Raw genomic sequence first — 26,252 nt, forward strand, 5'->3', positions numbered from 1 at the left:
AAATAACTATGCCCACTGAGCCTGGAGAAAGTGCAAAGTCAGGTGGGCATCCTTTCCAACCTCATTTGGGGCCACAGTTGTGGGCCTGAATGGCATGGTGGTGGGACAGTAACACTAATCCATGGCGTTCAGCTTAAAGGCATCCTTGGGGTAGTTCCACAAGCCAAACTTCATCCTAAGTCTGTGGTTGGAATGCTGAAGTCTCAGCAGGACTCTGGCAAAGTCTCTAAAAGCAATGGGAGAACAGAGTCACAGCCTCCAGTTTCTCCCAGGGCAAAAAGTGGACGAGGCACAACCACATGAACCTGTGTGTGTGTGCACACATGCTTAAGTGCATGTCTGCATGGCCTTGCAGGCAAGTTCTGGTTCTGTGAGCCAGAACTCTCATGTTGCTCCCCGCACCCAGAACTCCTGCTAGAGGCCGGGAAGCTCTTGCACATGTTAGTGTATGTCTACAACATGAATAATACCTCCTTATTTGCAGCACCTTGTGCAGGGCACAGTCTGAACAGCTGCACACAGCAGCCGTGCCCAGTTCACTGAGTCCCCTCGTTGATGGAAAGCCCACACTCCCAACATACTAAAGCCCTCCGTCCGTTCCCTTCTCTGCAGGGATGACATGCCAGGCTCGGAGCTCCTACATCACGAGTGAGATCCTGTGGGGTTACCGCTTCACGCCTGTCCTGACGCTGGAAGACGGGTTCTATGAGGTCGACTACAACAGTTTCCACGAGACCTATGAGACCAGCACCCCATCTCTCAGTGCCAAAGAGCTGGCTGAGCTAGCCAGCAGGGCGGAGCTGCCCCTGAGTTGGTCTGTGTCCAGCAAACTCAACCAACATGCAGAACTGGAGACCGAAGAAGAAGAGAAGAACCTGGAGGAACAAACAGAAAGGAATGGTGACGTGGCAAACCTAGAGAACGAATCCAAAGTTTAGTGTCCTAGCTGGGCAGCCACTTCTCCTCTTCCCTCACGCAGCCTTTTCTTGTCTCTCATTCTCCTTCTTTTTTTGTCTTTCTTACTTGGTTGTTTATTTATTTATATTTAATTTTGACATTTCCAGAAAACAAATCTTCAAGGTGTAAAATATCTACCTGCCCTCTCTCAGTTACTCAGATCGACAAGGTAGACATGGATTTGGTTCAGGTGCAACGTGCCCTCATTCGTGGCCCAAGCTTGCTCTCTTCCCTAAATACCACACATCCAACTTGTAGGGATTTAAGCTACTTACCTGCATGTCTTGTACAATACCAGATCACTCAAAGAGTGTGTCAAAGATTTTACCTGGGATAGGACAAGTTAGGTCTCTGGTGCCTATTTACTCATGCAGTGAGACATAGCGTATAACCCTCAATTTTATAGATTCAAATAAATTTCATCTACAGGGTGAGGTGCTTGCCCCATACAGGCATTGCAGTTATAGGACCCGGGTCAGGTAAAGACAGAAACACTGTACATATATATGCCTTATGTAATTACTTTCTTTTCGCAGTTAGTAAAAAAAAAACCCAGCATGTACAAAAGTACTGTAGAACAGAACTTCTAAATAATGTACATAGATGTATAATTAATGTAGGTTTAGATACATAACTTTAGAAATAAGATGCAAAAAAAAAAAAAAAAAGATTCCCAATGTACAGTAGGCATTTCTGTTTCGTTGTCTTTGCTTTCTCAATTTCTTTGGTCCCATTGACTGCTGGTCCTTAGTGCATGGCCTTTGTTCCGTGTCCCAGACTGGTAGTGTTTGGGTACCTCACTGTTCCCTTGCTGATCCTTTCATTGAATCTAATAAGCCATAGGTCTGGGGGAAGTTAAGAGGTCTAGTACATGGCAAAACCCACCACCAATATGCTGATATACTGTGAAATGTTTACAAAACTGAGGTCTCTTTTTTTAGTAACAGGAGCCTCACTGACTAGCCTGGGGGAATATTCCAGGGGGAGGACACTCTCTGGCATGTGATCAATGATGTGTTTATGCTTTCCACGCGAGCTGTCACCCTTTGTAGTACAAGAGTTTGGGAAACTCTTCTTCTACAAAACCATGGATTCTCCAGCTGTTCCACTCTGTAATCATGAGAAACTACAGACTTAAAAAATAAGACATGGTAATTTAGCAGAAGATGGTTTGGGTCCAAAGCCATGACATTGGTGAAGGCATGCAGTAGGAGACATATGTTGTAATCATTCACCTTACACACTTTGACTCCATCTGGCTATCTTCCTGTCCCTGCCAGCTTATCTGTCAGCACTTCCTGCATTTGTATCTATTATTATTCATATTCTTTTATTATTATGAAATGACCAGAGTTCAATAGTCAAAGATTAGGCAACTACAAAATCTCTCTAGAGTGTGCCACAGGTGGGAAATCAAATCCAAAGTGTCTCCCAATCAGAAGAATACAAGCAAAAAACTGCAGCCTTAATTCATTGTAATGTGCAAAGATCAATGGAGAGAGAGAGAGATTGAGAGAGAAGAGAAGGAGGGAAAGCATTTTGTACTAAAACTCTAAATTCAAGATGAAAAAAATCAAATAAAAAGATAAGAAATGGAAGAGAATGTCAGACAAAATCTCAAGGGCAGGTGGACATTTTGCACTATAACAGATCTTTCACATTAATTTCACAATTTTAAACTATTTGTTCCCTAAAACAGTTGCCCATCATAAGCATTCATTGACTGAATTAAGTTCTTTTTCAGCACGGGCTGTGCTCAGTTTGAGGCTTTGTGCCACAAAGGTCAAAGAACTCAAACTAGCTTTCACTCACTTCCTGTTGCCCTTGATTTCCCCGACCAGATTGGCCAGGCCTTCACTATAGTTTGGGGACCTTGTCTACCATAAAGCATGTCCCTGAGATAAGGAATGTGGCTCCTCAGTTTAACACAGTGGTCTCCTCCCACTTCTGAGACCTCAATCAGGACAACTGCTTCTTGGCAGTGACTCAACTGAAAACAAAACTGTTGGCCATAGCCCTTTCCTGTTTGCCAATATTTCACTTTTTGCATTGAGTATCTGTTGAATCATTTATTCATTCCACACAATTCAAGGAGGAGGTTGTAGTCAAGGAGGAGGAGAGAGCCCCATACACTTCCTGCCAGGCTGTGGGGAGGTACTGTGGCCTTACCTCGCTGTAGCCTTATGGAAGGCGCCCTTGACTTGGGGGCACTAACCCTGCAGCATCCCCAGAGTTGCAGGGCAAGGCATGGTAGCACAAAGTAAGATGAAGCACGGGCTGCAAAAGTTTGCTAAATTTAGCTCTTGATGACTCAGTAGGCCTTTTTTTAATCTGTTACTAAGGCTCAAAGGACAACACACACCCTGTTGTCTGGTTGGAAGAGCAGTTCGGGGCCCTTTAGCACAAATGAACGAAGAGTCTTGAACAACCCTTTGGTCATGCACATGTGTTAGTTCTCTATCTGTGACAAGGCACTCGGGTGTGAGGTCCCTCCCTATTTCTCATTGTCTTTGGTGTCAATGTAGTTGGAGACAGAACATGAACCAAATCTCGTTTTTGTAATGTGAGCCTCTGAATCTTTAAACAAGGATGCTCCAGAAGAACCTTTTACTAGAATGTCCCTATCAAACGTGTCTATTTTTCTACAATTATTGATACCACAGTTTAACAGTGTATTTTGTGTCAACTGTTAAAATTTGGAATTGAAAGAAGCTCATTAAGACTGAATTTTCTAAGCAGCAAGTATTGAATGGTGTTTTTCATTAAGACTGTACAACAAAGATGAGCCCACAATTTCTACTCATTCTATTCTACATAACCAGTCCCCATTCACGTAGTCACTTTGTTAGGAAATCAAGTGCTATGAAAATAAACAAGCCTATTTTAATGCAACAATACTCATAACTGATGAGGATCACTCGCAACTTGATATTTTGGTCTGTTGGTTTGGTGTGTTTGAGTCACTTTCCATAAAAGCATGGTGGGATCTGATAACCAGATAAGAATTTTGAGCTAAAGTGTTATGGTTTGCCACAGTCAACCCCAATCTGGAGGAAAGGGCAGATTCAGCTGGAAGCATGACCTCCCCAAGGGCTGCTGAGACCCTCAGATTCTCACTTCCACCCACCCCAATACACCCCATATGCTTTCCAACTGGAAAACCTATTTGTTTATAAGTCAACTTTATGTAATTAATAAAATTGTTTATGTTTTTGGCTGTCCCCTGAGCGAATGATACTCTTTTGAATCAACATATTTGTGATCACTGTAACGCCAGGTCATTGTTTATCCATTCCTCATAACGTGGCATTCCTGCCTGTTAACCCAACATGTGTCCATAAGAAGGAACTCTCTCTTCCCCCGCTCCCTTCCTCCATCTGTCTCTCTCTTTTGTGCTGTCCCTAGTTCCCCAGTGCCAGGTCCATCAACTTAGTTCAGTATCTTATGTTCCCTAACAAAAATCCAACTATTGTCTTTAAAAATGTCAACATGTTTCTTAAGCACAATTTTCTCTTGTGGGTTTACCCAAACTAGGGCTCTGAACTATCTATTTCTCATTGTATTCTAATTAAAAAATTATTTATGACTTCATTCAAAAGCCTAAATTTTGAAGTCTCCAGAGAAACATCCTTATGCTTTCCCTCCCTACACTTTCTTACATTTCAGTTTTCTTATTTTTTCCCTTTTGCTTTTTAATTTAGATGTAAGCCAGTATCTTTGGGATGTTTAGAAACTGTTTAGAAAGGCGGGAGTTGGTGGACAGAGAGATTATAAAAATAACATTAGAAAACTATTCGAATTCACCCAAAGAATATGAAATCATTTGATTAACTGAATAATTCAAGATAAAAAAGAGTCATAATATTCATAATCATTTCCAAGACAGTGTGCTAATAGTCTGACTAGTTTTCAGTCTTTCTTTCCTTGACTTGGATGATACTCTATGCAACTCAGAAAAGTCAAAAGGGTAGTTGGAAATTAAATGCCCCGTATAAATGGAAAAAAGTATCTTCTATAATTTCCTTTCAATGGATGGCTATAAAATTGAAAAACATAGTATATACGTAATAGACGATTCATTGATACCTCATTACAACATAGTAAAATCACATTATCTTGCTTCTAGCTTTATGGCCAACCTGTTTAAGAAAATGTGATCTTTTCATTTAAAATGGAGTAAAACACACCTCTTCCTAATACTTCTGCCTTTAATGTGTCAGAGGATTTCTGATGCAGTGTCATCCAGAAGTGAAAAGCTCTGTAAGGCTATGAAGAGCCTTGTATTTTGACAAAGCACAATATCAATACACAATACAAAATAATATTACACCCTACATTGTGCAGTGTTTGGGAACATTCAGAGCACTTGCATAAATTATGTCATTTAATTCTAATCCACCAAGAAAGCTTGACTATTATAATTCATATTTTATAAAAGGAAAACTAGGGTGTGGGCAGATTGGGTAACTTTCCCAAGGTTATGAGTCTAGTAATAATAGGTCCTGGTCTCAAATCCAGAGGCCAAGGCTTAAGCTATGCTCTCCATTTATTACAGAAAGGGTCAGCAAACCAAATCTACTCACAGACTCTGGCCCACTGCCTGTTTTTGCACCACTCATGAGCAAAGAATGACTTTCACATTTTTAAGCAGTTGGGGGAAAAAAGACAAAATATTTTCTGACATGTGAGAATTGTATGAAATTCCAATTACAGTGTCCATAAATAAAATTTTATTGGAATACAGCCACACTCATTCGTGTGTTGCCTATGGCCGCTTTCACACAATACGAGTAGAGTTGAGTGTTTAAGACAGAGACCATACATCCAGAAGGCTAAAATATTACTATCTGGCCCTTTACAGGAAGTTTGCCAACTGCTATACTGTACTATTAAGTACTACTAGTTACTAAATATTGTACTGTGCTACTAAAGGATTCCTGGACAACTCAGAATGATGACATTCTTTTCAATATAAATGCATTGCAATTACGCACAGAAAAAAATGACACAGTCATAGATTCAGGTGTCAAAGGAAGACTCCTTCCTTTTTGTAACCATTCCCCCAGAGTGCTAAATAAATAACCAGCCAAGATTCAGTGGCCAACTCAGAAAGCGATAAGATAAAACAACTCCTTAATGAAAGGGGAATGTCCACTCCAGTGCCTGAGACATTGCACCATTTAAATATGTAGATAGTTGGGACACATGTCTCTAATTAGCAGGGCGAACTGGACTTGCAGTGGGTAGCCACACATCAAACCAGCTTCCCCTCCCTGACTTGTCTTCTCTCTTATGCTCCCTTGGAAGATGGAGCCTGTGTCTTCCTGCTAGTTCTCTCTGGCCTGCAACTGATCAACGTGATGAAGATGAAACCATTGCTCATATCTGGCTGTCCTAGTTCTGGCTCTCTTCAGCCACTTGGCCAAAAGTTTAGCATGAGAATTAGAATAAATGCTTCTTTTGGAAAACTAAGAAGTTCTTTGAAAAGAGCTCAGGGAGAAACAGTAGTTAAGGGTTGTTGGATTGTTTGTCACTTTTTGAATCCAAAGTGCAAGATAAAGTTTGGTAATTACAGAAATATTAAATGCAAGAAATCCAGAAAATGGAGTTTTGAGACAAGTCAATATTAAATGACATTCTTTAGTATCACTAAGATGAACTCACTTGTGTTCTAAGAAAGCATTTCCAAAGCCAGACATGGATCAGTCAAGTGAGGTTCTTTAACTCTACAGTTCTATTGAAAAAATATATATCAGGTTCTCTAATGAATGCTTTCCTGGAAATTATGTGGGGGAAAAAATTTGTCACAAATCATTGTGATGTACTGCTGAAAGATTAATGATGGAAACTGAGATAAATCTGGTCCTGTGTCTAAATCTAAATAGTTATAATATTTGAGATATAGATGATGCACAAAACTCATGACACTGCAACTGTATGGAACAGCCTAATAACTACATGAGATAAAAAGAAATTCTCAAAGTTCAACACCATAAAGCTTAAATAAATGTAAAAGGAGTCAAACTTTTACATGGCCTCATTGCCTTGGTAAAAAAAAAAAAAAGCTGGACGCCTCCACCTAATTCAAATAAGGGAGTCCTAAGAAGGGAATGAGGGCAAAATACTTTGAGACATGTGAAAACAGCTCATTGAGATAGAAGCATGATTGAATGATGGAGATTTATCACCAATGAAAATGGCTTTTATAAAGTTAATTTTAGATACTACCCCCTAGATGTGAATCCTAATGTGTTCTGTGGTCGGCCAGTGAATTGTGACCACATAGGCAATAGATCTTGATTTCAGAGAATGAAGCGTTCCTACAATCAAAGGGTAATTGACCATTTCAAGATTAAGACTCTGCAACCATTGTATTAACACTGATCATAAATACTGTGATATCAACCAGCCGATTCTTCATATAGGAATATGAAGGGCTGTTTTTCTCAGGCAATGTAAATATCCTCTACCAACAGGCACTAGTGAAATAAACATATAATGCATCATTATTTCTAAAATTCTTATAGAAATCATAAAATACCCATCCAAAGGAGCAAGAAATCCTAGGAGCCTAAGTTCAGACCTCTTTGGCTACTAAAACCCCAGTCCAGGCTGAATGCCTTATGGAATACAGTGTTGGGTCTATCAGCACTAAACATAGCTACAGACCTGGGTCGACCAGAGCACAGAGAGCTGAGCTTCCATCAGCTGTGCACGATCAGAACCTCTGGCTCCATGGCCACTATTCTTAGAGAAGGACGGAACACTGTTCTCAGATCCAGTTGGTGCCGTTCTGGCATCATCTCTTGGCATTATTTCAAATGGGAGTGGGTGTGGCCAACCCTCTCTTGGTTCATTTTGGCCATGCCCACCTGCTGCAGGCTCTCTGTGTGAGTCTCTCCCTTCAGTTCTGGTTCCTGCTCATGCAGATAATGACACCCTCTCCCAGAAGACAGAGCAACTCTGTGTCTTTTGAGCTTCTCTTGGCCAGCATCCTGGGCCCTACAGAGCACACACCTAGATCGGGGGTGGCAACTCTCCCTAGAAGAACTGAAGTAAGACCTTTTGCAACCCCTATGCACAGGAGTGCTTCTCCCATACAGAAGTCAAAACCAAATAATACTACTGTGTAAATAGAGTAAATGTAAGGGAGTCCAAAAAAGTTCTCATTTTCCCATGATGATTACCTGGGTGATATTTTCCCCTTTACGTATCTAATTCTTCAACCTCTGGAAATTCTCACTTTTTAATATAATGATGCCATGAGCACAAACTCAGCTGTCCCATCAGGCAATCCCAACTATTACCCTAGATGGTCTGATCTTGTTCCCTTTTTTTAAGTAAGAGGTTCTAATCTGTTCAAACCTATCCCTAGACCAATCCAAATGTTGTCCTGGCCAAGAAATTTCATGTACCCTCTTTGTTGGTTTCCTCTAACAGGAACCAACAAATGAGGACAGCATTGTCAAGAGTCTCCTCTTTATTTGCAAGGAACTCCCCTGGATTGCAACACTTAGAGACACAACTTATGTTGTCCCCAGGTCCCCACAGGGTTATCATGTCACCACAGGTCATCGTCTAAGCATTCTACCGAGTTTCTCTTTCTGAATTCCTCCTTTAGCTCACCACTAAAAGCCATCTTTCCAGGCACCATCTTTCTCTGGGTTTCTGTGGCATTCTTGAGTGGCAGCCAAGAACCCATTATTGAGGTTAGTCCCATCTCTTACTACCTAATTTTCCACTACTGGTTTTAATTGAACATGTAATATGTTCACGGTCTGACCACCTGAAACCAAAAAGGTAGAAAATTTCATTTCTGCCCCCATACACACCTTGAGACCTCATGAGTGATGGCGGGGCATTATGACATCAGCCCATAACTGAGCAGAGTGTAATGTGAGGTCTTGTCCTGAAGGGAAGCTGGACTTTTCCAGGGGAATCTTCTTGTCCCTTGAAACATGCAATTAGGCTATCCAGCTTGCCAAAGATGATCCTGAATATCTTTATTCAGCCCAGTGGATCAGCATCTAAAATGAGAGTTATACAGGAACAACAGTGAACTCCCACACGTGTACAAGACTCTGAAATGATGACCTAAATATATGCCTGTGTTGGCAAAGTGGCCTTTCCTCCCCCACTGTCTGCACAGACTGTGCTCTGGGGAAAAACCAAGCACCTATGTGGTGCCTAGTTACCCAGGCCTGTATGGCTGCTGCCATGGCAACCTGCAGCCTATCAGTGTAGACCTTTCTCTGAGGAGAACTGGCAGAGAGGCTCCAAGGCTGGAGTTCCCAAAGGCTGGTCTACCTGCAGACAGCCCTTGGGGAATCCTAAGAGATATGGGGCAGTGCCCAGGCAAACGGGTACTCATTCAGTGGCCAAGTATAGGATATTACTATTCCTTCTTCCTAGGAGAGTATGCGCTTGGTGGCCAAACTGCTCCTAAAAAAGCTATTCTTTAAGCCATCGTCCCTATCCCACATACACACCCACACCCAAATCACATTCACCTTTAAAAGAGAGAGAGAGAGATCCCAAAACCAAATTCACATTATCTGGTGTAATAGATATCCGAAGTGCTGCCATTTTATTAATCATTAGACAAGCTCTGCCTAAATAGTGTTTCAGTAATAATCCAAAGTATAAAGAAAATCAATTTTAAATTTTTACTTAGAAATTCTTTTAGACAAAAAAAAAAAAAAAAAAGGAGTTTCTTCTTAGAAAACCTGATCTCAAGTGTTCATTTTTGTCCCCAGGATGCAAAGTCTCAAGAATACTATTTCTCCATAAACTTGCTATTTCCCATCTGACTTTGAACCTGAGGACAGACTCCTTTACATTGGCATGAAAGGTTAAGTAGAATTTAGCACTGAAACTTTCAGAGTTAAATTTGGTCTGGACCTATGAACCCAGGTAGAAGTAAACTCTACTAACCAGTAACAACTCTGCACCAATCCCCCCCTAGACAACAACCTCAGGGAAATTTTAGATGTGGAAATTCTGCTGAAGGTGATGGCTTGCTTTCAGAGAGAGGATGGTAGTGTTCAAATCTCTGGGTCATGCCCACACTGTGCACATCAGGCCAGATCAGCTTACCTGGTCTATAGCTTGCTCAGTCAGCTGGCGACGTCCATCAGGGGCATTAGTGAATAAATGAGAACTTTCTGCAATCTGAACAACCACACTGGAAGACTTTTCTTCCATCTTATTTTCCAGTTCTGCTACAAGAGACATCGACAAGACATGTGGTTTGTTATTCTATTGTTCCCCTCTACACATACCTTCATATTCTTTTTCCTTTTCCAAAAGAAAGAAGGCCCCTCTTAATATTGCATGATATGGTGGTAGTATTTCCAGTCCTTTGTAACTAACACCTTAACTAACAAATGCCACGACCCTCTTCCCACATATACACACACATGCACGTAGGTACATAAACATATACACATATATTTCTACACAAGTATACATGCGCTCATACACACACGCACATGCACACACACACACACACACACACACACATTTACCTCCCCCAGTCAGTTAGAAGCTAGTCCATATAAGTGAATTTCCAGAAAACCAGTCTTAAGAATACCAATAACTCCCTCCCCAACCATCACAGTGGTATTCTTTCTAAAATGTACCATAGGCCTCCCAGACTCACAGGCGATGGGTCATAAAGTAACCTTTATATATATATATTGTTTTGTAGGAAGCCTGGATTTAGTCTCAGGGAAACAGGATTCTGATCCTGGTTCCATCCCCAGATAAGTTATATGGTCTGGGATAAATCACTGAACTTCTCAAAAAACAGTTTTCTCATCTTTTTTTTTTTTTTTTTTTGACTAATAATCTTTATTTTTTTAGCACAGTTTTAGGTCCATGGAAAAATTGGGTGAAAAGTACAGACAGCTGGGACACCTGAGTGGCTCAGTGGTTGAGAATCTGCCTTCAGCTCAGGTAGTGATCCTGGGGTCCTGGGATCGAGTCCCATATCAGGCTCCCCGCATGGAGCCTGCTTCTCCTTATGCCCGTGTCTTTGCCTCTCTCTGTGTGTCTCTCATGAATAAATAAATAAAATCTTTTAAAAAAAAAAAAAGTACAGATAATTCTCATACATTCCCCTGGCCCCACACATCCACAACCTCCCTAGTTATCAACATTCTGCACCAGAGTTGTACACTTGCTACAATTGGTGAACCTACATTGACTCATCATTACCACCCAGAGTTCACAGTTTACACTAGGGTTCACTCTTGGTGGTGTGCATTCTATGAGTTTTGACAAATGCATAATGCATAATGACATATATCCACCAATGCAGTTTCATGCAAAACAGTTTCACTGACCTAAAAATTCTCTATGCTCTCCCTATTTATCTCTCTCTCCCTCCAACTCTCGACAACTACTGATTTTTTTACCATCTTTAGAGTTTTGCCTTTTCCAAAATGTCATATAGTTGAGATCATACAGCATACAGTCTTTCAGATTAGCTTCTTTCACTTAATAGTAGGCACTTAAGAGTATTTCACACCTTTTTACAGCTTGACAGCTCATTTTTTAGGGCTGAATAATATTTTATTGTCTGGATGTACATGGCTTATATATTTATTTACATACTGTTGGTTGCTTTCAAGTTTTGGCAATGATGAATAAAGCTGCTATAAACATTTGTGTGCAGGTTTTTGTGTAAACATAGTTTTCCATTCATTTGGGTAAATACCAAGGAGCATGATTGCTGCATAATATGATAAAACCATCTTTAGTTTTGAAAGAAACTGCCAAACTATCTTCCAAAGTAGCTATACCATTTTGCATTCCCACCAACAGTGAATGAGAGTTCCTGTTGCCTCGTATCCTTGCCAACATTTGGTGTTACCGGTGTTCTGGATTTTGGCCATTTTAATAGGTGTGCACTAGTATCTCATTGTTGCTTTCATTTGCATTTCCCTGATGATATGATATGGAGCATCTTTTCATATACTTATTTGCCATCTATACATCTTCTTTGGTGAGGTGCTTGTTCAGGTCTTTGCCCATTTTTATTCAGGTTGGTTGTTTTTTTATTGTTGAGTTTTAAGAGTTCTTTGAATATTTTAGATAACAGTCTTTTATCGGATGCTTCTTTTACAAATATTTTCTCCCAATCTATAGTTTGTCTTCTCATTCTTTTGACAGTATCTTTTGCAGAGCATAAATGTTTAATATCAACGAACACCAGCTTATAAATTCTTCCCTCATGGATCATGCCTTTGGTGTTGTATTTTTAAATTCATTGCCATACCCAAGGTCATCCAGGTTTTCTCATATATTATCTTCTAGGAGTTTTATAGTTTTGCATTTTACATCTAAATAGTTTTGGGTTAATTTTTGTGAAGAGTTTAAGGTCTGTGTCCAGATTTTGGGGGGAGGGGAGTTTATATGACTGTATATAGTTTCTCCAGAACAAACCATTTGTTGAAAAGACTATATTTTCATCTCTGTATTGCATTTGCACTTTTGTCAAAGATCAACTGACTACACTTACAGGGTTCTATTTCTGGGCTTTCTGTTCTGCTCCATTATCTACTTGTCTATTCTTTCACCAATATCACACTGTGCTGATCACTGTAGCTTTACAGTAAGTCTTGAGGTTGGATAGTGTCAGTCCTCTAATGCATTGAATCTGTAGATCAATTTGGGAAGAACTTGACAGTATGAAGTCTAGACAAAATTGAGTCTTTCCTATTCATGAACATGGAATATCTCTCCATTTACTTAGTTCATTTGTTATCTTTCATCAGAGTTCTGTGATTTTCCTTATATAAATCTTGTACATATTTTGTTAGATTTATACCTAAGTATATTTGGGAGGATGCTAATGTAAATAATATTGTGTTTGTAATTCCTGATTCTACTTGTTTATTGATATATAGGAAAGTGAGTGACTTCTTGTATATTACCTGTATCCTGTAACCTTGCTATGATAGTTTTTGGTATTCTTTCAGATTTTTTACATGAACATTCATGTCATCTGCAAAGATAATTTTATTTTTCTCCCCAATCCCTCCAAGCACTGCTTTCACTGCATCCCACAAATCTTGATAAATTGCATTTTTATTCTCCTTTAGTTCAAAATATTTTTTAATTCTCTTAAGATTTCTTCCTTGACCTATGTGTTTTTTAGAAGTTGTTGTTGAATCTCTGAGTATTTTGAGATTTTTCCATTTTTATATTGGATTTCTAGTTTAATTCTATTGTGGTCTAGAGGAGACTTTATATGATTTCTATACTTTCAAGTTTGTTAAGATGTGCTTTATGGCCCAGTATGTGGTTTATCTTGGTGAATGTTCCATGTGAGCTTCAGAAAATTTTTTCTGTTAGTTTCCTTGTCATTTTCAACAAGGATTCAAATCCCCCAGTCTCTGCTTCTATGATTCTAATAGCAGTTCCAGTCTATACCACCCCTATACTAGATAGCCCCAGATGATTTAGCTTTAAGTCTTACCTTTTATTTTTAACAGTTTCACTAATTCCTATGCTAGCAGCAATGAAATTTTACCACTCTTCATACACTTGTCTCCAGGATCTCCTCATCAAAAATATCCTTCTCTCCTCTCTTCTATCACCACTACATGCCATAGCAAATAGACAAGTTATGAGTTAGGTGCCTTCCAGACAAATGAAATGTTACCAGACAAGCACTATAGTCTCCCCTATAGTAAATAAAAGCCCCCAAAGAGGTTGGCATCTTTGATAGAAGTGCATGAATACATCTTGCTGGCACATCCAGCTCCAGCAGGTTATTGGCAACTTGCTTTTAACCTGAACTCCTCTTTACCTTCCCTGAAGCATGTATCTAGGACCCCAGGACAAAAAAAAATTAATACTAAATCAAGTAGAACATAATTAGGGAGGCAAAGAACTTAAACCATAACATTTTAATTCAACTGCTTTATGTCAGCCATATCACTCTTTTCCATTATGAATTAAAAGATAATTCACTGTATTTGTCTTTCCTAATAAAGTAGCACAATACAAGGCCTGAAATATTTAATAATGCCCAATAAAATATGAAGTCATTCTGTGAGCAAATCATTTCCTAAGACAGAAAAAAATTATTCTGAAAAGTTCACTAGTTCAAAAGTCCAAAGCAGTACCTAAACTTCAGTAGTCTTTTTAATCATGAATCTATGAAACTGAGGATAAGTCTTATTCTGATTTGAGGGCTGCATGTCTTTTAGACATTCATGTTTCTATTGACCTAGAAGTTCTCATTCTTACCATCACACAGAACTGTTAGGACTTATTAAACAAAACAAAGCCTAGCTACTCTTAGAACCAAGTCATCAAGCTGGGTGTCATTGGGCTGCATGTTGGTGTTCCAGTTCCAGTATCCACTCCTAAAGAATAAAAGTCCTCTAAAAAGAAACAAGGCACAAACATATTTGACCTTCAACATTGTTCCCAGAAATCCATGTAAGAACTTGAGTTTTAAAAAAAAATTAAAAAAAAAAAAACGAGTTTTTGATAAGGTGTTCACATTTTACAGAGAAATAAAATGTTCGGCTTCCAAGGTGCATGAAGTTCACTGAAGCTGAGAGTAGACACATACTTGTATCTCCATTCTCAGGGATCTAAGCTGCCAACTAAAATTAGAACTCCACTAAAAATATTCTGAAAGCTAGTGGATGTCCTATATTTTATTGTTCTAAATTGACATTTGTTTGACTGAGTATTGACCCATGAACACTTGTAGTACAGTGGGCAAGTTCTAGGCAGGTTGCTGTAAAGACCAAGAAATAATGACATCTTCCTCTGCCTTCAACAAGCCTACAACCTCATGGCAACCAGCTCTTACCATGTGACCACACTGTGCTGAGTGAATTGAACCACACAAAAGCCCCATGAGCAAATACTGACTCCCACTTTATAAATTAAAGAAACTGGGGCATAACGAGAAATATTAACTTACTCTAGTTTAAGAAATAAGACAACTTAATAGGGAGGGTACAACAACTGTTCTGAAATTTAAAGAAAGCAGATCAGCTTCTGCGTAAGTAATCAGGAATGGTTTCCTAGGGAAGAAAGGGACATTTGTCCTAACATTCCTGGAGATTGGGTGGGATTTGGAAGATAAAGACCCAGGAGGAAGTCTTCCTTTCAGTGTGAGGACCCAGCATGGGAGAGAGGTCAACAAAAGCAAGACTGGGGTGAGGGGGGTTGGGGGGCGTCTAGGCCAGCCTAGATGGGATGGGATGGCTTATTGTAGGATTTGATAAAATATGCATTTTGAAAACTGATGCTAAATTGTAGGAGATTTGGGGTTTCAGGCTAAGGAAGACAAACTGAGGTAGGAATAATAAGGCAGTATTTGTTAGTAAACCCACCATAGCACTTTAAAAAGTTCTTAAATCTCCAGGATTGAGTTTTTTTAAATAATAAATTTCACTGGAAAAAAGCAAAATTTCTTTAAGGAAACCATCAAGGACTTTGAGATGATTCAGTGAATCTGTGAAAAACAGAATAAATCATTGGTGGAATCCTAACAGCAATTAGTAGCAAACTACATGTCCAGCAAAATCATAAAACAAGGGTTATTATAAGAGAGAATTACGGATATTAAACAATACAATTCACAAGATAAAGTTATATTCAGGTAAAACCTTTAGATTATCCTATAGAGATGAACAGAAAGAAAATAAGGAAATGCATCTTTCAAAAAATCCTACCAAGGCTTCTGACGTTTCCTTGTGGTGAGTTAATTAAGATTTCCTTCCAAAGTCAATATTGTCAACCTTCCCACCATGCTTTTTGGAAAGGAAAGCCAGGAAGGGTTCAAGTACTGGTTTGGCTCCTGACTCACCTTTTGGTCTTTCTGTGACTCCCTTTACTCAACTCCAAGTACATCTGTGCACGGACAATGAGATGAAAGCATGCTACATGCGAAAGCACAAATTCTGTATTGAGAAATCACTACAATGCCAAATTTTTTTAGAATAAAAAATATATATCTTTAAGAACTCGCTGTGTTAGGGAAACTGTTTACATATTGAGGTGTTCCTCTTTTTTTTGACTGGAACAATAAAAAAAAAATTTGATATGGCCTTGGTTTCTTCTTTGTGTGTGTGTGTGTGTGTGTGTGTGTGTCCAAAGAGTCAGCCTCTGCTATAGGTGGAAACATAAATAGTTTTCAAAGCACCATATCCTGCCACAGGACCAGTCAGGATGTTGAAGTTCCCACCATAAAATCCAAGGAGAGTATCACAGGTTTGAAATTATCTCTTTTCGTTCTTTCCTCCCCTCTCTCTCCTTTTTCCTCTCTCTACCTCCCCACCTCCACCTCTCCCCAGGCTTTGTCTATGGCCAGACCCCAGCAATGAGTCAGCTCTGCTCCTTCCCACATTTGCCCACCCAAGCAGGACTCATCTGATATCCATACCCATTTGCCATTTGCACCTCATGGATCCTTAAATAATGAAAGGGACCTAGGGACTTGCAGAGCAGCTCAAAGTGTCTTGGCCAGAGGGCTTTAACAATACATTATAAAGTCCAATGTTAAACTAAAGAAACATTCCTAAAAGAGTTTTCATGTTCTCAGTCATCCATTTTGCATGGGATTGGCTTTGCCTGACCCCAGCATCTCCACTCCAGCTCTTTCCCTAGGAGAAACTCAGTTGTATGGCCAGCCAGTCCTCTCCAGGGAAGCATGAAGGAAGCCTCTGAGTCTAGCTGAGTCTTCAAGTGACATGCTGATCACTAAACACTGTAATGTGAACAAAAGAAGGGGCATAAAAATATACCAAGGCTACATTCTTTCCCAGACACTGCCAGATGGTGAGACAAGACTGGACACTATTGCTTCTTCATCCCATTTTTCTTAATGGGATCCCTGCCCAGTGTCACTGTTGTGCCTGATAGAGTTACTAATCCATCATCTGCATCCCTCTAGCCCTTTATGCATCTGTCCCACTTAGCACTCATTATGCCTAACAGAAACCCATGGAGATGCATCTGTTCCTTCAGGCACCCAAAGGTAGAACCCCCATCTCTGCTTCTTGCTGACTCCCCTGGAACCACTCTCCACAGTACCCCAGAGGCATTGTCTAAAGCAACTCCCTGACTGAAGCCATACTTAGAGCCCCATCATCCGCTCCAGTGGTTTTCAAACTAAGCTGTAAAAACTGTCCTCTGACGGAACTCTCAAGCAGAAGCTCAATATTTAAATAAGACAAAAGCAAAGTTGTTCTGTTGCAGCAGGAACAGAGGTTCAGAAGCCTGCACATCCAGCCCAAGTGCCCTGGGGCCCCTTCCCTGGGGCACAGGTTAATAATCACCACTGTGCAGCATTATGTCCAAACTCCTTGGCTGGGCCTATAAATTACAGTTCTGGGCCCCAGGACCTTCTCCAGACCAATACTCCACCTCATCACACTCCTTATTAAACGTCTACATTCCTCTGACAGGACACACCTTCCCAAGCCATCTAGACTTTGAAAACATTTTTCCTTCTTCCTAGAATGTTAATCCAGGACTAACAGGGGAACTCAGACACCATTCCCTAACTCCCCCTGACCCCAGCTGGCTTCTGAAGCTAGGTCTTCAGGGCTCATAAGCTAGCACTACACTGTGTTTTAACTCTTCTTATTTGTCTTACTCAGTAGACAATAAACTCCTCACAGCCAAAGATTATCTCACTCATCTTTGTCCCCAACACATTCCACAAGGCTTGGCCCTAAATTGGTTCTCAGTGCTTATTTGTTGGATGGATGGATGGATGGATGGATGGATGGATGGATGAGTGGGTGGGTGGATGAGTGTGTGAGTAGTGGATGAGAGGGTGGATGGGTGAATGGGTAGGAAGATAGGTGGGCAGGTGGATGGATGGATGGATGGATGGATGGATGGATGGATGAACGGACAGATAGATGGATGAGCAGATGGGAGGGTAAATAGAGGAATAGAAAGAGTAGAACACTCACTCTTTTTGCCATTCCAGTGACTACAGCAAACACTGAAACACCTATTATTGGTTCACAGTTGCATTATAGGTTGAAAATCTTGCTCTTTGCTAGCTGGAATAATCTGGTCCTTCCTTCCATCTATAGTAGAGTAGTTTCTTCTACCAAATCACATCATCTGACATCTGGACAAAATATACTATTCTGCTCACATCTCAGCACATCCTTTTAAGTGATTTCTATGAAATTCATTAATTCACATTTTTAAAGGAGGTCCTCTTGTCTTACCATTATTCTTACTGTGACCCAGCTATTTAAAACCAGTAGGCTAGGGCAGCCCAGGTGGTTCAGTGGTTTAGCGCCGCCTTCAGCCCAGGGCCTGATCCTGGAGACCCAGGATCGAGTCCCACGTCGGGCTCCTGCATGAAGCCTGCTTCTCCCTCTGCCTCTCTCTCTCTCTCTCTGTCTCTGTCTCTGTCTCTCTCTCTCTCTGTTTCTCATGAATAAATAAAATCTTTAAAAAAAAAAACAGTAGGCTACAATTCAGCCACCTAAGATCAGTATATGCCCCACAGAAAGGCAAGTGATTTTCCACATTCATCACTTGGGCAAGGCCCATCAGGAGGAATGGACATTGTACCCAGAGGACTCAGAAGAGCACAATGGAGGCAGACTCTGAACATCCCGTATCTCTCACAGCTAATGCTTTCCTGAATGTCACTTTAGGCTTTCTTTAGCCAGCACAATGCACACATCCTTTCACAAGGTTTGCTCAAACAACATGATCTTTCTTCTCCTATAAAGAAATATATTATTTTGGGTCTTCTCAACAATTGTTTGGGTTACAATTTTCTGGGTTTTTTTTTAAGATTTTATTCATTCATTCATTCATTCATTCAAGACACATTGAGAGAGAGAGGCAGAGACACAGGTAGAGAGAGAGAAGCAGGCTCCATACAGGGAGCCCGACGTGGGACTCGATCCCCTGACTCCAGGATCATACCCTGGGCCAAAGGCAGGTGTTCAACCGCTGATCCTCCCAGGTGTCCCTGGCTTACAATTTTCCTAAATCACAACTTCATGTTTCATGTTATCAAAATCCTGAAGTCATCTCTAGAAAGAAGACTTCAGAGCTAACTTCCATCCCCAAAGGATGCTTTGAGCAGACCAGGCTCTGCCTCCCTGCACTCCAGCATCAAGGAATCCCAAGACAGAAAATGAGAAGACCAGCTCCTCAAACCATGCTTGTCCCTACTAGAGTGGGTAAACTGATGACAGAGCAGCCTTGTTGAAGGCCATAGTCAATACATTTTAAATCTCATTTCCAGCTTATTTCCCACCAGGCCAGTCTCAAAAAAAAACACTGTTTTTCCACTTTTATAGACTCAAGGCAAGCAGATGACTCCTCCCTTTTCTGGACTCTGGCTGTATCACAGGCTCACCCACAGCAATAACGACAACTACTCACTAGCACATGAACATAGATGTGCAGAGTATTCTGTATACTTTAATCCTTATGGTCCTGCAAAATCAGTAATAATAGTCCCTGAGAAAACAAGGGCTGCAAGATTATAATATTTGGTGTAAAATTAGATTTTTGCAATTTGTTATCTGCTTGCTAGAATTGCAGACTACAGTTATAATCACTCAATTATAATGCTGAATTAGAAGTTATACTGTTAGTTACATATCAAACATTCTGAGATGATCCAACATATTCATCCATTCAGGTTGAGAGAAAGAAACCAGCACTATCATTACCCTTGTGGTAACAGGGTCAGTAGGACCCAGCCAGGAGGGGGCAGCAGAACATCAGCCAAGGAATCAAAGCCAGCAGGGGCTCAACATGAGCTAATGGTGGAGGAAACTAGCTGGTGGGTTGTCAGTGACTTCTTAACCCACTAGGCCTGATTAGGTCTCTCCCCAACATGGCCACCAAGTAGGACATCCCAGACCACTGTGTTAGCAGTCACAGATGGTACAGACAGACTAGGACATGAGCAGGTCTAAAGACCAAACTCCCAGCATGCCCACCCTTACTCCACTGCTACCCACTGTCTGGACAGTGGCTCCACCCTGCATGGCCTTCCGCTCCAGGAAACATGAAGAGATTTCTTGGGACTGGCCGCTGCACCGTAAATCCCTGAGAGCTCAGCTTGTTTCTGTTTGGCTCCTCTTGTCTCGGTGTGCCTAGGAGGTGCATGCTTAGTAGGCATTTGCTAAGTGGTGAAACAAATGTTGAGACCTTGAAGGTGTGGATGGTGTATGTTCATTGTTCCAGGTGCCCTGCTAAAGGCAGCTAGATCATCCACACCTATACAAGGATGGTATACCAACCCCTCTCTTCGCTTTTACATGGAAAGCAGCTGAAATGTTTATCTACCATTTCATTGGTCATCTTTTCTTACAGCCTCCTCCCCAATCTAGTTGTGTGACCAGTCTTGACTAAATGTCCCAGTTATGCATTGCTCCATGTGAAGCCACTCCAAACTTAGGAGCTTTACACAATCATTTATTTTGCTCATGATTTTGTGAGTCAGGAATTTGGGGAGGGTATGCCAGGATGGTGTGTCTCAGATCCTTGCGCCATCAGCTGGATGCATCAGTTTCCTTAGCTTGTTCTGTCTCCAAGTGGTGGCTCATGGCCCAGAACATCCGGGGAACATGAGCTTTTGACAGAGTGGACATCTCTAGGTGGCTCACCTCTCATAGGACAGTGCTTCCAGAGGTAAGAAGCCCCAGCTGCTCAGTGAAGGGCAGCACCAAAAACTGAGCAATTTGTTACCACACTGTGTTGGCCACAGTCTCCATGCCTACGCTAGACTTGAGGAAGCCAAGACCCCACTCCATCATGGTGGAAGGGCAAGTTCATACATCACTGCTGTCATCTCAGAAAAAAACCCGTCTGCCACTCTGATGGGAGTGGAGGGGTGCAGTGAAAGGTTTAACTCTCTCTCTGCTCAAGTTGGACATTGTCACTGCCCCTTCCTAAACCTGCCTTGGCAGCACTCACCAAGGCCTCATCAACTTCCTCCTCTATAGTTCACATACCTCTTCTCCCACAAAAAATAGCAATGAGAAAAACAGAACTTCATCATATTAATAACATTCCAGGCAGAGCAGTATAGTGGCTCCCTGATGACAACACAACATTCAAGATAGCTATTGCTGCCCTTCCTGAATTTCTACCTATGTGGAAGCCACAACAAGCTTGTCCATAAAACGATATGCTCATAAGAGACAAACAACTGGATAATGGGCCTTAACAAGCCCTGGATGGGAGAAGCCAGAGATGAGAAGTGCAGTCGGACAGCTGTTCATATGGCCCTAGCACGCAGCTTGACCAAGGTAATTGATGTCAAATGGAATCCAAACAAACTGTCTCTGGGATCTTGTCCATACTTTGGAATGCAAAAAAGAGGCTGCCAGGGCCAAAGACCCAGGAGAAACAAAATAGGTGGAACCTACCCCACTCCCCGGGTGAACCATATTGCCAGAAATTGGAGAACCAGTTTCTTGAGCTGTGCCTTCACCCACCATGGGCCAGACCAAATGGGACACCTAGTCACTTGCAACTAACATATCTATGCCTGGGAGATAGGCCTCTAAGTGACAAATTCTGCCTCTAAGCATTGAGGAGTTGCATAAGCCCATAAGGGCATATGAAATCCTAAAGGAAGGGAGCCTGGGCTATGATTACTTGCCAGAGCCTGGTCCCTAAGGGCTGCCAAGACCCAGAAGCCTATTATGTGTGTACAAAGCAGACAGCATGAGATCCCCACAGAGCCCAAGTTGGGTATAGAGACAGATAACAGAGCTGAGAGGGGACAGAACAGAAAGACCCCAGTGTGAGCTCCCCATGAATTTCTTATATATTGTGATTGTCTCAATGATCTTTTTGAATGAAAAATATTTTGCGGGATCCCTGGGTGGCGCAGCGGTTTGGCGCCTGCCTTTGGCCCAGGGCACGATCCTGGAGACCCGGGATCGAATCCCACATCAGACTCCTGGTGCATGGAGCCTGCTTCTTCCTCCGCCTGTGTCTCTGCCTCTCTCTCTCTCTCTCTGTGACTATCATAAATAAATTTTTAAAAAAATTTAAAAAAAGAAAAATATTTTGCTTTTACCATGTTTTTTTTTTAATTTTTGTCTTCTCAGGAACCACAGAATTCTGACCATGGCTTTGATTTAATTGTAGGCTACTTGAAATGACAGAAAAAAAGGAAGCTCTCAAAAGATATGTCTAGAGGAAGATATGTCAGGGAGATGCCAAAAGAGAGCAAGAAAGAATTCAGGGCCCCCCTGGAGTTGGAAGGAAGCAGAAGGACACTCTCCAGTCTAGTCAGCATCAGTTAGACTGTCTCAGGGCTAGAGAAAGGAGACTTGAAGCGACTTTAAGGCCACCAAGACTTAAATGGCTTGCTACCCCATGCTGACCCCAACACTAGCACCTGTGATAGGTTAAATAGTATTCCTGAGACGTTTATGTCCACTCAGAACCTCAGAATATGATCTTATTTGGAAATAGGGTCTTTGCAGATATAATTAGTTAAGGATCAAGACAAGAGTATAGAGTGGGCTATAAATCCAATGACTGGCATCCTTATAAGAAAAGGAAAAGACATATGAAGAAGAAGACCAAGTGAAGACAGAGGCAGAGACTGGAGAGATGCAGCCACAAGTGAAGGAACACATGGAGGCACCAAAAGCTAGAAGAGGCAGGAATCATTCTCCCCTAGAACCTTCAGAGGAAGCACGTGCCTGTCAACATCTTCATGTCGGACTTCTGTCCTCCAGAACTGTGAGACAGTACATGTCTGTTGTTCTAAGCCTCCCCATCTGTGGTGTTTTGTTACAGCTACCTTAGGACCTGAATGCAAACCCCCAATGTCAAATCAGCAAGGAAAGCGAAACTCAGAAACAGAACTACACACACAAAGAAAGGCAGTAAAAATGGGGTTAGCCACACTGTTGGGTCCAGGACCTACCATGGTTTCCCTGAGCTCAGGAGATACCACGTCCATACTTCTCCCACCTAAACAGGAGTGATTTGATCTGTGTCTGGGCTCCACCAGGGACACGTGGCTGTGGTGTCCCGAACTGGCAGGAAGGCATCAGGACAATAACAGTCCACCTCCCTAGCTTGCCCGGACAGCTCCTGTCCCTTGTGTTTCATGGGGAATAAAGTGAATGAAAGAGCCTGTGGTATCTCTTCAGTCTTGATGGCAGGCGAGGTGGGAGCTGGGAGCACCCACTGTAGGTGAGGATGAGAGCTCTGAGGGATGAAGCCACTTGCCCGTCTAGAGTCTATGCCAGGGGCAAGCCCAGGGAAGGAAGGCATAGAGCACAGGGATTTCAGGAATGTATGTGGAATGACCCATCAAAAGGGATGTCGTGCATCACCTGGGTCACAATCTAAATTTCAACCACTTCTATAGCAAGTGGCGGTCTCCAGTGTTTGGCAAATAAAAGGCACTAAGCTTTCCACACAGCCATCCTTCAGAGTGAGAATAATGAGAAGACAAGAAAGGTCAGCCATGCTCGGAAGTGCATTATAAAAAAAGAGAAAAGAGCCGAACCCGTGGAGTGATATTTGTTCTTCCTGTGTGCCTTCATGTTTAGTTACACTTTCCCAGTGCATTTTCAAAAAGAAAAAATACACAGCATTGAGATTTGCTATGCCTTCCCTTCAGGCTACACCTTGTCCTCTGGGGGCCATAGCCTGTCAGCATGAAGCCCAAGCACAGGCTTAGGAGAGGCTTTCTGCAGGAAGCAATGGCCTCCTTCTTATCGACAGATCTTATGGGGTCCCATGAGGGAGAAGGGGAACTGGGATCCTTTTGGATCCAAGAAAGGAGGGCAAGGGGAATGGCTCCACCAAAAGGGAGATAAAGTCATCCAGATTTTGTGCCCTGAGCACTGGAGGCAGGACAGGTTCTGCTGGATTCCTGGACAAACTCACCCTGCTAAGGTGGCACTGGGACATGACAGCCTGCAGATGTTCCCCAGGAGCTGTGCAAAGGGCATGCCCAGGGTTCAACCAGGTAAGTACCAGGAATCACCTAGAAGTAGGGCCAGGGCTCACCTGGGGGCAGGACCAGAGCTTACTGGGGAGCAGGATCAGGGCTTACCCAGGGGCAGGACCAGGATCACCAAGGAGCAAGACAAAGCCCAGAATAGTCTGGAAAACACACCATGCTGCCTATTGCTTAGCAGAGGACACTAGCACATCCTTGACTTCATCTAGTTATGTATGACTTCCTTTTTTCCTAAAACCCCATAGCACACAGAGATCTAGAATTCTAAGGGTTTGTATCAAGGAGACATAATCCCATCCCTCATTTCATAGCTGAAGGCCAGGAGATGCAGGTAGCCAAAATGTCACCTTTCCAGGTCCAGCAAGATCTGGACCCTCTGCCATTGGTCCAATACACACTTGTGTGCTCCTCGCACTCACAGCCAGAATGACAGTGTTCTAAGGCACCCATGCACATCGACCCTGCCAGTTCTTTGAACACAAGGTTCAGAGGGCTAATGGCTCAGAAAGGAGCCCAGCTGTCAGTGTCTGCTCTGCGTTTACTGAGGTCACCTGGGGTAGCTGACCAAGGGGAAAACCCCTGGAGGACAGACACAGCACAGTGGTTACACGCACCCACTGTGGGCTCAAGGAGGAGGTAGGTTCACATCTGCCATGCTCAGTGTATCTCTGAGCAAGTCATTCAACCTCCCTGAGCCTCAGCATCTCAGCAGAACCTATATCAAGTTGTGTCACCAAGATGGTTGAGATGCTATGAGCAAAGGCTTAGCTGAGTGCCTGGACTGTACTGATGTTCAACAATTATAGTCAAGAAATAGTATCATCAATTACCTTCCAAATTACTGCACTAGAAAAATCCAACTTGCTGTCCTGAATTTCCACCCAAGAGAACCTAAGCAGAGAACCCCAGAGAAGGGACAGAAAAGTGACCCATGACTACTGCTTCATTCTAGCGCCTGCCAGCCATAACCCATCCTTCTACCCTCATTGCCCAGTGAAGACCAGGTCAAACCATGCTTGGTGGCATTGCCTCCTGTCCACCCTGGTGCTGCCCCCATATGCAGGGCTGGCCTCTGCACTCACAGCACAGAGGAGGAATGCTGCCCAACCCAAATCCAAAGGCAGATCCCTTTTTCTCTGACCCTGAAAAGTTTGGGAACACATCCCCAGAGGCTAACTAGCCCCCTCTGGAACATGCAAAAGGAGAAAGCCGATCCCATACCCTGACCTTCTAGCCTTTCCAGACTTTAATATCACCAGCCTCTTGGAGGCCCTGCTTGGAATAATGCAACTGCCTCGAAGTCTGGAGTCTTAAGTTCTTTTCTCATCCTTCCTTCAAAGAAAGTCATTTGGACAAGAAAAGCAGACTGGCCACATGACCACGGTTAACACAGAAAGTTCCATTTGTGAGTGCCTGGTGTATAGACTAAAAAGAGCAACCACCATGCCTCCCACTGCTGGGCACTGAGCTATGTGCTTCACCGACATTAACTCATGGGATTCTCCACGATACATGATGAGCTAGGTTTACTTATCCCCGTTGCTGAGATGAGATAACTGAGCTCAGAGGATTCCAGAACCAGTCCCAGGCCTTGAAGGTAGCAAGTGGGGACAGCCAAGAGTCTAGTCTACATTGTGACCCAGTGTCCACACAAAGCAAGCCAGGAGCCCTCCCTGTGTATGTTCACACCCCTCCAATGTCTGAAACTAAGATTTCCATGCACCCAGTGCCCATTAACTGACAAGAAGTTCTGGAAGCTTTGAATGCCTGAATGGCAATAATTTATCTGTAAAATAATTGTTTCTGGTGGGTCTGGCTGTCAAAATGCCCGTCAGTCTCACGTCAGCCCAAATTAAGAATGTCAGCATTATTAAGACTGGGAAGACTTCCGGCAGCAACTTCCAATTATTTCATTAGTAACCCTGTGTTGCTTATCACCTCCCCAAAACAAATATTTTGGGCATGACTGAAAGTTATCATTTCTTCCCCAAAGTTGCTCTCATGTTTGCTAATTCAGCCCCTAAAATAAGAAGATGATGCATATCAGGATTAAAAGAACTCAGAATCTTACAGAAATAAGAAGCACCCTTCTGCTAAGAGAGCTCTCTTCTCAGAGATGGGCCCCCCAGCCCTGCATGGATGGAGCATGAGATCATAAGCATCTGAGAAATCAGAACGCCCAGCATTTCATCACCAAGCTCAGTCCTGATTGCCCAAAGCCTCTGGACCTGGCGGTGTTACAGGAGTGGGGGTAGTGCGTGGTGGTACATCCTGGAAGAACCTGAAAGTGAAAAATCTAAGACTGCCCCTGAGCACTGAA

The 26,252-nt window shown here is 42.3% G+C and overlaps 1 protein-coding gene and 1 long non-coding RNA gene across 5 annotated transcripts in view; one reads left to right on the plus strand and one right to left on the minus strand.

Annotated features, from left to right (window-relative positions):
- The window catches only part of KCNJ6 (potassium inwardly rectifying channel subfamily J member 6), a 259,033-nt gene extending 254,493 nt beyond the window's left edge, over positions 1-4,540 (plus strand). For both annotated transcript variants that reach the window (XM_041735202.1, XM_041735203.1), the window contains one exon: positions 613-4,540. In XM_041735202.1, coding sequence (XP_041591136.1) covers positions 613-938 — 326 coding nt within the window. In that variant the 3' untranslated portion in view covers positions 939-4,540. The remainder of the gene's footprint in view (positions 1-612) is intronic.
- Positions 750-26,252, minus strand: part of LOC121479531 — a 60,192-nt gene continuing 34,689 nt past the window's right edge. For 2 of the 3 annotated variants that reach the window (XR_005984744.1, XR_005984742.1), the window contains exons 3-5: positions 10,054-10,178; positions 8,790-8,984; positions 750-875 (exon numbers count right to left, since the gene is read on the minus strand). This is a non-coding gene — a long non-coding RNA (uncharacterized LOC121479531). The remainder of the gene's footprint in view (positions 876-8,789; positions 8,985-10,053; positions 10,179-26,252) is intronic. The other variant, XR_005984743.1, reaches the window with a different exon arrangement.

The sequence above is a fragment of the Vulpes lagopus genome, chromosome 20 (assembly GCF_018345385.1).
Source record: "Vulpes lagopus strain Blue_001 chromosome 20, ASM1834538v1, whole genome shotgun sequence".
Classification (NCBI taxonomy): Eukaryota; Metazoa; Chordata; class Mammalia; order Carnivora; family Canidae; genus Vulpes; species Vulpes lagopus.